The sequence below is a fragment of the Schistocerca piceifrons genome, chromosome 6, assembly GCF_021461385.2.
Source record: "Schistocerca piceifrons isolate TAMUIC-IGC-003096 chromosome 6, iqSchPice1.1, whole genome shotgun sequence".
NCBI lineage: Eukaryota > Metazoa > Arthropoda > Insecta > Orthoptera > Acrididae > Schistocerca > Schistocerca piceifrons.
Genome location: NC_060143.1, coordinates 204,349,988 through 204,366,750, shown reverse-complemented (window position 1 = coordinate 204,366,750; position 16,763 = coordinate 204,349,988). Strand labels below are relative to the sequence as shown.

Sequence of the window (16,763 nt, the reverse complement as noted above, 5' to 3'; positions counted from 1 at the left end):
TCTTCGGAACAAACTAAAACTACAAACTGCCTAAAGAGGCATGGTCCAACATTAATACACAACACCAAGAGTGCAAAAGACTTGCATAAAATGTAAAATAAATGGTACAGCTATTGACATGGTACAAACATACCGTTTATTTTACATTTTATGCGAGTCTTTTGCACTTTTGGGCATTCTGTATTAATGTTGGACCGTGCCTCTTTAGGCGGTTTGCAGTTTTAGTTTGTTCCGAAGAAGGCTAGTTATGCGTGCCAAAACCTAGGTCAACATCCAGTTTCTATTTGCAATCAAGGCGGATTCTTTATAATCACTTTTTTATTATGAAAGTGCTGTTCCAATAGCCAGCTGTACACCAGTTTTTAGTTTTTTTGTAGGCTTGGAGTAAGTAGAAGGTGAAAATTTGTTAGAGATTTTAGACTGGCATTGCCCAGCAGATTAAAGCTGTATGCCAGACTGAGATGTACCTTGCCTTTCATAGGCAATGCTCAGTTCAAATCCACCATGAAGTTCCAATCCTGTTTACACCTCACTGCAGTGAGTGACAGATCAGTCTGAAAATTTTACAACATTTGTTCTTGCTGCCCCTCAATGTGTTTGGGAATTGGACATACAGGATGATTCACGAAGATATGCAAATATTTTAATATGTTATTCTACATGTAAAACTAATGAAAAAAGTGCATATAAACATTGGTCTGCAAATGTTTGGTTAGAGATACAGCTAATAAAAAGATTTTGCCTGAAATTAGCAACTTCACAAATATGAAGCCATCGCAATGCTGTACGAGATAAAAGTAAAGCACAATTTCCATTTATTTTGTTGTTATTGGTTTCGTGAATCTAATAAAATGTGTCCTAGGCGTGTATCTGCAGTAGTTTTCCAGAACATCCAGAGAAGCAAAGATTATTATACAAGAAAATTTGCTTACTTTCCATTAAGAATATAGAAACGTATATGTCATTGCTGGCAACTGTTTGTTAGATGTTTCTGTCATTTCCTAACCTTGAAACGAGTTAGTTTTCTGTATCGTTCAGTGAAAGAATGTTCACAACAACAGTGTATTTAAGTGAACCCACATAGTAACTGTTGTAGTTTGTAGATTATTTATCAAATAGGGATGCCTTTCAAATTTACGACAGAGGAATATGCTGATATGGTGTCTATTTATGGCAAATGTGATGGTAATCCTACAGCTGTAGTTAACAAAGATCGCGTACGTTATCCAACTCAGAGAATTCCGAATGCACGAACCATTAGTGGAGTATTTCAAATGTTACGGGAGACAGGTTTTCTACCTTGTGTTCATAATCAGTATGTCTGGGACACGTTTTATTAAATTCACCAGATCAATAACAGCAAAATAAATGGAAATCGTGCTTTACTTTAACCTCGTACAGTTTTGCGATGGCTTCATATTTTCGAAGTTGCTAAATTTCAGGCAAAATCTTACTAGCCGTAACTCTGTAACTAAACATTTGCGGACCTATGTTTATATGAACTTTTTGCTTTAGTTTTACTTGTAGAATAGCATATTAGAATATTTGCATATCTTCGTGAATCACCCTGTACGTACTAATCTCCTTCTCACCCTTCCCTCTTACCATCATCTTGTCCTCCCTCTCTCTGTCCACCACCTCTTCCTCCTCCTCCTCTCTGTCCACCTAGTCTTTCTCCCTCTCTCTGTCCGTCACCTCCTTCTCGTGTCTCTCGGACCTTGGGTCTTGTTTATTGTAATTGAACGAAATCTTGATTGGTAATTGAAGATTCATAAAACAAATGGGTACACTGGCTGGAATAATTGGTATACGTGGTACGAGAAACCTCTCCTACAGCTAGATCTGTGAACTGACACAGTGGTTAGCACACTGACTTGCATTTGGGAGGAAGACAGTTCAAATCCACATCCAGTCATTGTAATTTAGGTGTTCCATTCTTTCCCTAAATAGCTCCAGGCAAATTTTGGTAGGATGGTTTCTTTGAAAGAGCATGTCAATTTCCTTCCCATCCTTGAAACATTCCAAGCTTTTCTCTGTCTCTAAATGACCTCAATGTCAACTGGACAATAAACACTAATCTTGCTCAAACACATCTGTGAGGATAATAGCTTCAGGGACAGTATGTTGCACAGTTTTGACCTGCAAACCGATCGGATTACAGACAATTCAGATTCCACAAATAAAATTTTCCTGTTTTCTTTTAAATCCGATTCTGAGGAAGAAAACAAAGTGGCAAACAATTGTGTATACAATTTTTGTTTAAAATTATGCATAAGGAAGAGAAACAGTTTGTCTAATGGTTTAAATGCTATATGTGCACTGACTGAGGGGGAGAATCACAACATCAAGAAAACATTTTACGCTGTAAATGGAAATTGGTAGGTGTGTTTTACATCTGGAAGATGATGTCTATTCAAATTTCACATCAGTTGCATAAGAGTGGCACTAGCAGCACCACTATGAGGATGCAAATCAGGTTTGATTTAAATACATGCTGTAATGGTTGTGAACATTAGCTATCTTTGAGATTGGATGTGGTGAGTTGATGTTAGTCAAGAATGCCTTTAAGGCGACACAGACACAATTATCAACACCTCACTGAGCTCGAATAAGATCATGTAAAAGGGCTACGAGAAGTCGGATGCACCTTACATGATATTGCGGAAAGACTTGGCAGGAATGTTGCCACTGTACACGGTTTCTGGCAGTGGTGATCATGAGAATGGGCAGTCACAAGAAGTCTGGGTTCTGGATGGTCACGTGGCACTACCGAGAGGCAAGACCACAGTGTTTGGCACGTGGTTCTGGCACATTGTACTGCATCTGCAGCAGCAGATACCACCACAGTGATAGAAAGATCTGTTATAAATCAGTTACTTCAAGGACAGTTCCGAGCCAGACGACCTGTAGCGTGCATTTCACTGACACAAACCACAGCCATTTGTAACTTCCAAGAAGTTAAGTGAGAGCTCAGTGGAGGGCAGGATGGACTTCTGTTGTGTTTTCTGATAAAAGCTAGTTCTTCCTCAGTGCTACTGATGGCCATGTGTTGATTAGGAGAAGCCAGTTGAGGTCCTGCAACCAACCTGTCTGCATGCTAGACAGCAGGAGCACTGTAGTGGATATCCAATGCACTCTGACTGACCTATTGTGCTGCCATTCCTGAACATCATTCCAGCAGGTTTTTACCAACAGGATAACACTCGCAGACATACCGCTGTTGTAACCCAACATGCCCTACAGAGTGACAACACGTTGCTTCGGCTTGCAATCACCAGATCTGTCTCCAATCAAGCATCATATGGGGGACATCATCGGACTGTGTGTGTGTGTGTGTGTGTGTGTGTGTGTGTGTGTGTGTGTGTGTGTGTGTGAGTGAGTGAGTGAGTGAGTGAGTGAGAGAGAGAGAGAGAGAGAGAGAGAGCATCATGTAAATTGGTGAAGAACTTTCCGAGATTTTTGGTAACAATGTTAAATGACAACTTGCAACCACAATCGGTCTGAGCTTCATAATGAAAAGTGTGTAATTGTAAGTTAGCCAATTCAAATTTAATTTCTGGTAGCCGATTTACTGAAATCGAAATCTAATTTTTCTTCATTAATTATTAGAAAACCATCTGATAAATTTTGTTGAATAAGATGGATGGTCTTGATGTTTTAGTAATCACGTGAAAAAAGAAATAATAATAATAATAATAATAATTTATTTGTTATGTTTTCAGGTCCTCCATCATGAACCATGGACCTTGCCGTTGGTGGGGAGGCGTGCGTGCCTCAACGATACAGATAGCCATACCGTAGGTGCTACCACAACGGAGGGGTATCTGTTGAGAAGCCAGACAAACATGTGGTTCCTGAAGAGGGGTAGCAGCCTTTTCAATAGTTGCAGGGGCAACAGTGTGGATGATTGACTGATCTGGCCTTGTAACACTAACCAAAACGGCCTTGCTGTTCTGGTACTGCGAATGGCTGAAACCAAGGGGAAACTATAGCTGTAATTTTTCCCGAGGGCATGCAGCCTTACTGTATGATTAAATGATGATAGCGTCCTCTTGGGTAAAATATTCCGGAGGTAAAATAGTCCCCCATTCGGATCTCCGGGCGGTGACTACTCAAGAGCACGTCGTTATCAGGAGAAAGAAAACTAGCGTTCTATAGATTGGAGCGTGGAATGTCAGATCCCTTAATTGGGCAGGTAGGTTAGAAAATTTAAAAAGGGAAATGGATAAGTTGAAGTTAGATATAGTGGGAGCGAGTGAAGTTTGGTGGCAGGAGGAACAAGACTTTTGGTCAGGTGAATACAGGGTTATAAATACAAAATCAAATAGGGGTAATGCAGGAGTAGGTTTAATAATGAATAAAAAAAATAGGAGTGCAGGTAAGCTACTACAAACAGCATAGTGAATGCATTATTGTGGCCAAGATAGACACGAAGCCCACGCCTACTACAGTGGTACAAGTTTATATGCCAACTAGCTCTGCAGATGACGAAGAAATTGATGAAATGTATGATGAGATAAAAGAAATTATTCAGGTAGTGAAGGGAGAAGAAAATTTAATAGTCATGGGTGAATGGAATTCGACAGTAGGAAAAGGAAGAGAAGGAAATGTAGTAGGTGAATACGGAATGGGGCTAAGAAATGAAAGAGGAAGCCGCCTGGTACAATTTTGCACAGAGCACAACTTAATCATAGCTAACACTTGGTTTAAGAATCATGATAGAAGGTTGTATACATGGAAGAAGCCTGGAGATACTGACAGGATTCAGACAGATTATATAATGGTAAGACAGAGATTTAGAAACCAGGTTTTAAATTGTAAGACATTTCCTGGGGCAGATGTGGACTCTGACCATAATCTATTGGTTATGAACTGTAGTTTAAAACTGAAGAAACTGCAAAAAGGTGGGAATTTAAGGAGATGGGACCTGGATAAACTGACTAAACCAGAGGTTGTACAGAGTTTCAGGGAGAGCATAAGGGAACAATTGAATGGAATGGGGGAAAGAAATATAGTAGAAGAAGAACGGGTAGCTCTGAGGGATGAAATAGTGAAGGCAGCAGAGGATCAAGTAGGTAAAAAGACGAGTAGAAATGCTTGGGTAACAGAAGAGATACTTAATTTAATTGATGAAAGGAGAAAATACAAAAATGCAGTAAATGAAGCAGGCAAAAAGGAATACAAACGTCTCAAAAATGAGATCGTCAGGAGGTGCAAAATGGCTAAGCAGGGATGGCTAGAGGACTAATGTAAGGCTTATCTCACTAGGGGTAAGATAGATACTGCCTACAGGAAAATTAAAGAGACTTCTGGAGAAAAGAGAACCACTTGTACGAATATCAAGAGCGGTTATGGGAACCCAGTTCTAAGCAAAGAAGGGAAAGCAGAAAGGTGGAAGGAGTATATAGGGGGTCTACACATAGGCGATGTACTTGAGGACAATATTACGGAAATGGTAGAGGATGTAGATGAAGATGAAATGGGAGATATTGTTTCTCCCATTTCATCTTCATCTACCTCCTCTTCCATTTCCATAATATTGTCCTCAAGCACATCGCCCTTGTATAAACCCTCTATATACTCCTTCCGCCATTCTGCTTTCCCTTCTTTGCTTAGAACTGGGTTCCCATAAACGCTCTTGATATTCATACAAGTGGTTCTCTTTTCTCCAAAGGTCTCTTTAATTTTCCTATAGGCAGTATCTATCTTACCCCTAGTGAGATAAGCCTTACATTTGTCCTCTAGCCATCCATGCTTAGCCATTTTGCACCTCCTGACGATCTCATTTTTGAGACGTTTGTATTCCTTTTTGCCTGCTTCATTTACTGCATTTTTGTATTTTCTCCTTTCATCAATTAAATTAAGTATCTGTAACGAGTCTGAATGCAACTCACAGCAGTCAATCAGTAGTAGGGGATGATGGTAACTAGAAGAGGAAGAAGAAGAAATTAATAATATTAGAAAGAAATTGAAAGTATTACTCAGCAAAATACACTGAAAACTTGGCCACGGTGACAGACGGCACCACACTTACACATGAAAAACAGGGAGGAGATGTCGTAATGTCTTACAATCTGGTCTACTTACAACTGGAGCACTGTCACGGTGCTACACGTCTGTGTGCCAATGCCCTGTGCAGCACAACAGTTAAACACAGACACGCATTTTAATTTGAAAATACTCCTCAGCATTAATTTACATTATAATAGGTTTGATCTAAAAACTCTCATCCCTCAGCATACTAGAACGGAACCTTGCATTTTGTACTGGTTCAGAATTACTTACAAGAGTGACAGCTATGAAGGAAATAATGAGGTGAGGCTCAAGCAGGATTTACAACATTCAGCACGTCCCATGATACCTGTAGCCACTGTCAGATGTTCACCCCCACAACTATTACTATTCTCGTTTGCGTCACACGAGGCAGCTTGTTGTCCTGTGGACCACTCATTTCATGCTGAAAGTTTGTTTATTTTAATTTCTTATAGTTGTGGCAGAAATATTTTATCTACAATTAGTTTTGTGTGCTTTATGATATTGGAAAATGTTAGAAGCAAATTCATCAAATGTTATTTAGTGGTACGGTAAGACCTCACTCTTCACCAGAGGATTGTCATACGATGTGAACTGAGATAATGTCTACAACTGTAAGTAATTTTTCTTGACAACAGCCCCAACTATTCTATTGTTAACATGCCCACCGTGGCAAAGCAACAGCAGGATATGAGTGGCTGCTCTTCAGCATCTTACTGTTGAAGTGAGTAATAATTTAAAGAAAGAAAGAAAGAAAGAAAATGGCAGCTTATAAAAACTAATATCTTTCCAAAAGCTGCCACCTTATCATAATAATAATAATAATAAAGAACACTGTCTGCATTGAAGCACTCCGTAACTAATCTGCTGGGAAAGTCTCCTCAAAAATTAGAAGAAAGCCGCTCATCATAAGCAGTGCTCCATCGAAAAAGTGAGTCAGAATGACACTATTCTAGAATAATTTCAGTAAAGAAATCACCACATCATTATTTAATGACAGTAACATTGTTAAACTTCTGTGGTAAGGACAATAGTAGTAGCGGTATGAGTTCATGAGGTAAAAATAAGTAGAAAGCCAGATCAGAAAACATAAGAACAGGTTAATAACAAGTCTAGTTTTCTGTTTCTCATAATGAAATGAAACAGATGACCACTTAGTTTTTGACGTGTGAGCGGAGTGTTATGTATTACACTAAACTCAAATTATCTTTTGTTAGTGATCTTTGAAGGAGTTCTGCTTTGGAGATGTTGACAGTACAATGCAGTCTTAAAATTTTGTTTCCATACTGTGTTTGCCTAAATTCAATAACAAAAATGTTTTTCACATGTTGAAAATTCGGTAATGTCACCAGGAAATAAGTATTGTAAACTTTTTTATATGATACTAAAAATTTGTAAGGAAAATTAAACTAAAATGAAAATATAGTGCAGCTCACACAGGACACACTGAAGCCACGTCCTTTTCTATACACTGAATATTTTGTGAAACATGTGTTTACTGTGCAGGGTATGGTAACTCAGCTCTGTGCCTCCTTGTGCTCCTGCTGCAGCGTCAGTTCTAAAGTAAGAATATAGGTTAGCGTGGTGTTTTGTAAATCGAAGGCCATTTAAGGGATGGTAAGTAAATTCATCTGTCTGCTTTCCAAAGATGGTGCCTTCTGAATGAAGGCTCCCCAGGGCACAGTAGCTGGCACTTAAAACATAGCACCATTCAGTCCAGTTTCCTGACATAACAACTTGACCATCAACTTGCTCCAATTCAACGTTTTGTTTGCATGTTCCATTCTGATCTCTCCTTCTCATCGCCAGTAAATTTAATTTTGTCGATAGCAAGTCACTGCCGTTGCCCGCGAAGGCTTTTTCCGTTATCACTTTTCATGCTTGCACTGCCAGGTAACTAGAGCATTACTGTAGTTAGTCACATGATCTTCAGTTCACAACGTCACGTACAACTTGACAGTGGAAACTATACAATTCCACACTTTCTTAAATAATATGCTTATACACAGAACAGAGGAAAAAACTATATCAATAAGGTATGGGGAAGGCAACTGGAACATATGCAAAGAAAGGCACAAATTTCAATTACAAATCTGTTACAATAATAATAATAATAATAAAACTGTATCTTAGTTATCACTGTATTTCATTGCGTACCACATTTACCAGAGTAAAAAACGACCCCTTTTTTTAAGAGGCTCCTTGAGAAAAATTTATTTTTAACATATCCTGACTAATGAAAATTATGAACTATTTTATAGACATAAAGTATCTGCGAAAAAGTTAATATTATACCTATTCTATATGTATGGCACTTATTAGTTGTCTACGCTTTAATAATACTAGGAGAAATAAAATAACAAATAGTAATGGTTTACATTAATTTTTGTACCGTTTTCTACCTTATACGCTTACTAATCCTGTAGTCTGTAGTTTCAATATTTTTAACCACAATCACATCATCATCATCATCATCATCCTAATCACACAGCTGTGAAATTTATATCTTTGCTGTCACAAATATTTGACTGTTTCTTCCGAATATGTTGCTATTTCTGAGATTGTTGTTACAGTGGGACCTGACAACACAACTGCATTTTCCAAATACATATCGGATTTCACTTCTATACTGAGGTGAGAATATTACAATGTCTCTTGCTTCTGAACATATTTTCTTGCCTGCTGCTCTCTCATTAGCTGTATAGAACCAGCTGACACATGCCCTTTCATTTCCGTCATACTTCAGGGCGACCGTCGACAGCATTGCAAGAAGAAACATGTAATTACACCACTGACCCCTCTCCAGACTTTAACTATATCCTGCAGAAATGAATACTATTAAAAAACTTCCTGGCAGATTAAAACTGTGTGCCGAGCCGAGACTTGAACTCGGGAACTTTGCCTTCATAGGAAAGTGCTCTACCAATTGAGCTACCCAAGCACGACTCATGCCCCGTCCTCACAGCTTTAATTCTGCCAGTACCTCATCTCCTACCTTCCAAACTTTGCAGAAGCTCTCCTGCATACCTTGCAGAACTGGCACTCCTGGAAGAAAGGATATTGCGGAGACATGGCTTAGCCACAGCCTAAGGGATGTTTCCAGAATGAAATTTTCACTCTGCAGCAGAGTGTGCGCTGACATGAAACTTCCTGGCAGATTAAAACTGTGTGCCGGGCCGAGACTCGAACTAGGGACCTTTGCCTTTCGTGGGCAAGTGCTCTACCAATTGAGCTACCCAAGCCCAACTCACACCCCGTCCTCACAGCTTTAATTCCGCCAGTACCTTGTCTCCTACTGTACTGGCGGAATTAAAGCTGTGAGGACGGGGCGTGAGTTGTGCTTGGGTAGCTCAGTTGGTAGAGCACTTGTTCGCGAAAGGCAAAGGTCCCGAGTTTGAGTCTCGGCCCGGCACACAGTTTTAATCTGCCAGGAAGTTTCATATCAGTGCACACTCTGCTGCAAAGTGAATTTCATTCTATGAATACTATTGTTGAGTATTCGTCCAATGTTACAGTCAGTTCGATTCCAACTACAAATGGATTCAGACAAATTACAGTTTACAAGGGGTAGATGTTAATAAAAAGCCAAAATTCACTGTGTAGATTCCCATGGTTGACAACCTGATCAAATTTGCTGCTCGCACCCCTTCCCGCACTCATCATAGTTCACAGCCAAGCTGGTGTCACTGTTCCCCTTCCACAGTACTGAGCTTGAGCAAGTATTAAAAACAGACTGCAATATCTTCTGGTGTGCAGGTCATATGTAATAACACCAACTAATACATAAATGAAAGATCACAATTATGATTCAGTTCCATTCTCAAACTTTTGCTCAACTTGCGATCTGGTGACGTCGTCTGTTGGTACTATCTCCACAACGGATCTTGTTGCTGTAATTTATTCTTGCAATAACAGTTATGGTCAGTTTATATGATTTATTTCCTTTGTTAGACACTTCATTCTGGATTAATTTTCCTTCTTATCTCAATTGAATGTCACCAACATATTCTAAGTTGATAACGTTTTTACCCAGTATTCTAAAATGTGAACGGCAAACGAGTTACTCATTTGAAATTCAAACAATGGAAAAACCAGGATGGAATGTAACAATGTTATGAAAAGGAAAGTTGCTACTCACCATACAGTGGAGATGTGTACTTGCAGGTAGGCACAACAAAAAGACTGTCACAAATAAGGTTTCACCCAGCAAGGCTTCATCAAAAATAGAGTGAGTGCGTGCACGCACACGCACACACACACGCACACTCTTTCTCTCTCTCTGGCAACTGAAGCCACAATGTGAGCAGCAGCACCAGTGCACGATGGGAGTGGCGACTCCCCACCACGCACTGGTGCTGCCGCTTGCAGTGTGGCTTCAGTTGCCAGAGACTGCAGTCGTGTGAGTTGCTTGTGCATGTGTGTGTGTCATCTAGTTTTGATGAAGGCCTTGCTGGCCGAAAGCTCATTTGTGACAGTCTTTTTGTTGTGCCTACCTGTGACTACGCATCTCCACTATATGGTGAGTAGCACCTTTCCTTTTCATAATATCATTTGCAATTCACTTAGTAAATCATTACAGTCTCTCATTACCAAATAAAATATTGGTCTGGGTTTCTAACCAACTAGTGTTTTTTGAAAGACAACATTTCCATTTTTGAATGTTACCTTTACTTAAAAAGTGGCAGTAATGTTTGTATTCGGTATCCATACATGTATGAGAACATTATTGCAAACCTGTTCATATACGACGATAGTTTGTAAGTTGATAGAATTTAATGCTGTCTCCTTCTAGGTTTCACAAAATTGTCAAATTGTAATCAGGGTAATAGACTGTTGTCATGGGTAGTTCATAGTTTCTCAGATATCTCTTCCAGTAACTGCGTGCAAGTCAGTGTCACTTGATTGTTCAAGCAACATCGATACTATGTCAAGTGCTTTGGCATAGAAGGAAATATTGAACCTGTTTGAATGAGAGTATTGTTTGCCAAGCCCTGCCCTAATGAATTCTTCTAAATAAATCTGCATGTGACCTCGGTAGCCAAACTTCATCTCTAAATGTAAGACGACTCCTATAAATGAAAGACTAATCCTACATATCCTACAAAATAATGTAAAAATGTTGACCCCGGCAGCAATAGTTTAATCTGTGAATATAAGGGAAACCGGTATTTCTCGAATGATGAATTTGGGGAAAAACTTCATCTTATAAATGGGCAAATATGGTAATTACTGTTTATTCTGACATTTTGTAAAGTACAAATTAAATTCTTGCCATTCTATTGCACTCTATTAGTTTTTTGTCACTACTATTTTGTTTGTCCATCAGTTTGCGTTTATAGCAACACTTTAGCCACATTCATAAATCATCACAGGAAGTAACACTTTGAATAAATTGGAAGATAACATTTAAATTATTTCCATTTAACATATTTCTCTTCAGCCTTTACAAGGGAGAGGCTTTTATTGCTGTTTATACCTCGCTGGTTATTCTAAGGTAGTCTGAGGATATTAACAACCTCACTGGCCAAACTTCAGAGAGAGTGAGCAGGAGGAGATGGACAGAGGAGTGAGCAGGAGTAGACGCGCGGAGCCGGCAGGAGGAGATGCGTGCAATACATGTATCATGTGTGTACATTGTCGAAGCCACAGGTAAAAGGATAGTATTCTACAAAATGTATTTCTTGTATATGGCAAAGTACGTAGGAATAAAGAAGACATCCAATACACCATTCAAGCGGGTTCTGCAGAAATACTTTTAGAACAATTCTTTTTCCTTAACCCCCCACACACAGAGCAGAGCAACATGTCTAAACCTAACTGAGAATTGTGTCTCATTACAGCCAATCTGTGACTTACAAAGTTTATTATTACACCTTCTGCAGTTCAGTTATTGTGCAAAGTGGTTCTTTTCCAAAAAATATGCTCAAATTACATAGAGGCACTTCCTGTAATTTTCAATAATGTAACTCAACAGCATCTGCTAAACACGTGTTTTTACCATGACTTTTTAGTGGATAAAAGAATGGTAACAGTCACAATACAGACCTGAGGTAGCTGTCTTCTGTCCCATTGATTGCTATATTTCAATACACATTTCCGCAGTTGAGCATACAGCTCAAGCAATGTTTCTGCAGCACAATGCTCAGTTATTAGTACTGCTTTATGTAGTAATGATTCTAATCTATCCTTGTCCAATGTCAAAGGATTCCTCTCACATACTGTGTCTGTAACGTAAAAGTAATATTTAAAAAAAAATATAATCACACACAACTTTGACAAAAACAATGAGAAAATAAGAACGTGAAACTGAAAATATTTTATGTAAGAAAATGTTCTTCCAGGAATTATTACTGAAGCATCCAGACCTACAACAGTACTGTGAGCAAACTAATTTTTTTGTTGCTGTAGCAAATGATGTTGATTCTAAGAGTTCTGGACCCAGTCCAGTTGGTTTGCAGGCAATATTTTTACAAAATTTGTTGGTGGAGTAATTGTGAGAAGTAAAGCAGAAGGGCAACAACTTACGTATTCATGAATGGAATCGATGTCCAAACCGAAACGTTTGTCATACACATAAAGTTTTCACGAAACAGAATGTTTAACGCTAAAGGAATGGCAATTCTTAACCCTTTTGTGAGCTGTGGGAAACATGCTTCCCACTACAATGAACTTGCTCCTAGTCCCATGGGTTTCACAGTTCCCACCTCTGTATGGTGCTACCACCTAGTAAACAGTATAGGGTACTACTTCCGATCAGAAGTTCCCCCCGTTTTTGCTGTACCTTCACGCAGAGGCATTGTATAGCTGACTGTTGCTATGTAGAGGAGCCTTTCAGTGCTGTTTGTGTGACATTTTGTGATTTTTTTCCTAAAAGCTATAGTATAAGGTAAATACTTTTGATTTTTGCTATGGTGTCTTATTATTTGGTGTTCCCTGTTTGTTGTAAAATGTGTTTTACTTACATTACTTGTGGGCTTTACTTGTAGTATGTGATTTTGTTGGTGGGAAGTATCCTTCCCACCGCCTCTTTGGTAGCTCATTGTTTTATGGCTCTAGAACGGATATTTCTACATTTTACCACATTTATTTGACATTTTTGGCTTAGTGGGTTTCAGAAATAATGCACAAATCATTATGTTACTAAAGAATGTCAAATTTACCATACCAAACCAAGTGCTTGCTTCCATTGAATCTGTCATAGTATTTTTTACACTCTCCAGTTCTCTATTTCTTGGCATTTCTTTCCTTTCAGATGTCTCATTCCCTAGACCTCAGCAATCCCAAACATGTTTACGAAATTTACAATGTATTATTTCCATTACCTGATGAATGTGATTCAGAAACTGAATTAGATGAAGGTGCTGCAGATGAACTGAATGTTCTAGATAACACTGTCACCAGTGCTTCAAGGCATGTTTCTGTGGAACAAGACATTTATGGTGATGAACACGACAATGAATCATTCATGCTTCCGACTGTTGCCAGTAGTGATACGTTGGACAGTGAAAGTGAAGAAGAAAGGAACGGCGACTGTTCTTACTTCAACAATGTAAAGAACAACTTTGAAACACGAATGGAAGGAAAACCAAAATTTCTCTGTAGTGCCAATGATCGGCAGCTCACTTATTTTTCTAAGTTCTTTGATAATGATGTTTTCACTCTCATTGTAAATCAAACAAACTTGTGGTAGAAGATATCCATCAAATACCTGGGTGGACAGAACTACTCAAGAAATGAGAGCTTAAATAGGATGTCTTTTTCTAATGGGAATTCATCAACTTCCTGCTCTCTCTAACTTCTTGAGTTCAGATCCTATGCTTAAAGTAGAGCCAATTTCTAATGCAATGACAAGTAAATGATTTAAAAAGATTGTAGAGAATGTTCACTGTAATAACAACGAAACTGCAAAGCCAAGAAATCATCCAGAATATGGCAAATGCATAAATTACGGCCATCGATTGAAAAGCTTTTGCAGAGCTGTAAGAGTAATTGTGAGCCCTCATCATTTATGTCAGTGGGCGAATCGATGATTCCTTTCAAAGGACGATCATCTATGAAACAGTATATGCCAATGAAGCCGGTGAAATGAGGCTACAAAGTATGGTGCTTGTCAGATTCACTCACTGGATATATAATGAACTTTTATGTTTACACAGGCAAGTATAGGCAGATAGCGACTTGACATTGGGTGAAAGGGTTGTAGTGGATCTAATAAAGGAAATAAATAATAAAAATTATGTAGTTGCATTTGACAGATTCTTCACCACCATGAAATTGCTGTCAACACTTTTGAAGAAGCGTGTGTATGGACGTTGGAACAGCGAAGACCAACAGGAAAGATTTAAGCAAATTTATGAAGGAAAGCGTAAAATTGGAACGAGGAGAATTCCAGTTTGAAACAAAAGGAGCCATTTCTGCAGTAAAATTCATGACCCAAGAGAAACAGCCACAGTGAAAAGGGGAAACAAGGATAATACTAGTACAGAGATTTCTTGGCCCAAAGTTGTGGCAGAATACAAGGAAATAATGGGTGGTGTCGATAAGTTTGATCAATTACGAGAAAGGTATGCTATTGGCAGACGTTCTGTAAAATGGTGGCACAGATTATTTTATTTCCTGGTGGACGTTGCTGTAGTGAACAGTTTTTCCCCGTAGAAAATAAGTAAAAGAGAAAGTGGACAGTGTGATCAGCTCACATGCAGGATCCATCTAGCTAGACAATTGATCGCTGGCTTCTTATCCCGAAAAAGGCGTGGACAAAAACCTGTCTTTCTGGCAAAAAGGGGTAAAGTACCTGAAGATGTTTGTCATGTGGCTGTAGGGGAGCATCAACCCATTTTACGAGAAACCTACTGGAGGTGCCGTCGTTGTAGTACCAAAGCTGCGGAAATGAGCACTCGCTGTGTTTGTACATATTGTCAAAACTAATAACTTGGTGGAGGTGCTGTGCAGAGTAGGTGGGTGGAGCAAAGTAGGTGGTGAGGGAGAGAGAATAAAGCCAGGTTTCCACACACTACTGTGTCACCATTTGGCTGCAACTCTAGTAGCACCATCAAAGCTGCATGTGGGAACACAGGAACACCCAAATTCCTGTGGCACCACTCAAGTGACAACCTCTTTTAGCAATGCCCAAAAGTTAAAGTTATTCTAACTTTGTGATACCACTGTCCTTCCCCATCACTGATTAGTGTCAAGAAGCAATCTTGTTTGTGGAAACTCAAAAACAAATACCACTAAGGCAGAAGTTTAAGATCTCAACCACTGCTTGATATTGTGGAAGATATGTGTGAAAACATCCCCAGGTGTGATTTAGTACTGCGAAAGCAACAATAAGAAGTATACACAATATGTACACCAACGAACACAATGAAGTGTTAAAACCATATATGTCTGCATGTCCATCTGGCACTCAAACACACTAAATTTGGTGGAAACTGTACATTTGCAAATAAAATTAAATTACACTCTAGTTAAATCTTGTTACTTTCTTTCACATGTATTTAAAAAAAAGACCTGCAATTTTTAAAAATACATATGAGAGAGTTGTGAAAGGTGGATGAAAATAATGTTATTACTGTACTTAAGCCAATACAAGAAACAGATCATTTTACGCTTTAATGCGGAGCTTCACAGACAATGTGCTCCAAAGCCAGATGGCAAGCATTGAGAACTGTACCCCCTCCACCTCAATGGTCACAACACAGTGTAGGAAGTGGGGAGGTGTATGTAGACCAAGGTGTATAAACGGGGGGGAGGAGGGGGGGGGGGGGAGCATTTTTTATCACGCGAAAATACATTTCTTCCAAGGTGAAAAATACACTTTTTCAATGATAAGTGACAGAATACTTTCCCTCAGAGCTGTAAAAATATCAATCCGTTGAATGGTGAAGGTTTTATACACCAGTGTTGAACTTTCCAGCACTGCAGAGAACGAAAAAAACTCAGCAAAACAAGTTTTGGAAAGATCTTTGATGTGCAGCAACATTTACACTCCATATTTTCGTGTTCGTATTAATATACATTCAAATTCCACCAAACACGGCATGTTGGTTTCCAAAGCACTGAGATCTAGAGTGAAAAGTGCTTTTGTACGCCAATCCAGTTCGTCACGTGATCTCGCCAGCCAATGACAGTAGATATTCAGATACACCCGTGATGTAGACGGCTAACAGCAACATCACAGTTAAATTTTACATATAATAATGGTCTTCTTGTGTGTGTTACACTTGGAAACAGCAAAATCACTAAATGTAAATATTGGCTCACATGGCACAACAACAGCATGTGCGCACATCTCCCTTGCACCCCACTATATGCAACTGCTCTGCTTGCGAGTCGGACCCTGGGCTAGTGGGAATGCTAATGCTCAAAATCAGTAAGCTGTCAAACTCTGCTGAACAGTGAGTGTACAGCTACCATGACAACAACAAAATGTGGAATATTGTTTCATTCTGTATGGTATGTCCCAAACAACACTGACAATATGATGTGTGTTTTATTCTAGTTGGTACATACCATGAACCATGACAACGTGGTAAGTAATTTAACTGGAATATGATATTAACTTCCTACATACAAAGAATAAAAAGTTCTCGGATTTGCAGCTGTATCCAGTGATTAAGTTATCAAATTAGGTAATTGCTTGCTACCCACAAAAAATCTGCTTTCATGAAATTATGTGATGTGACATGTAGGCAACAACTGAGAAAAATACAAGGTAAAATGACAGA

The 16,763-nt window shown here is 39.0% G+C and overlaps 1 protein-coding gene across 1 annotated transcript in view; it reads right to left on the bottom strand.

Annotated features, from left to right (window-relative positions):
• The window catches only part of LOC124803084 (ATPase family AAA domain-containing protein 2-like), a 238,536-nt gene that overhangs the window by 13,529 nt on the left and 208,244 nt on the right, over positions 1-16,763 (bottom strand). Inside the window, exon 24 of the mRNA XM_047264216.1 lies at positions 12,079-12,257. Coding sequence (XP_047120172.1) covers positions 12,079-12,257 — 179 coding nt within the window. The remainder of the gene's footprint in view (positions 1-12,078; positions 12,258-16,763) is intronic.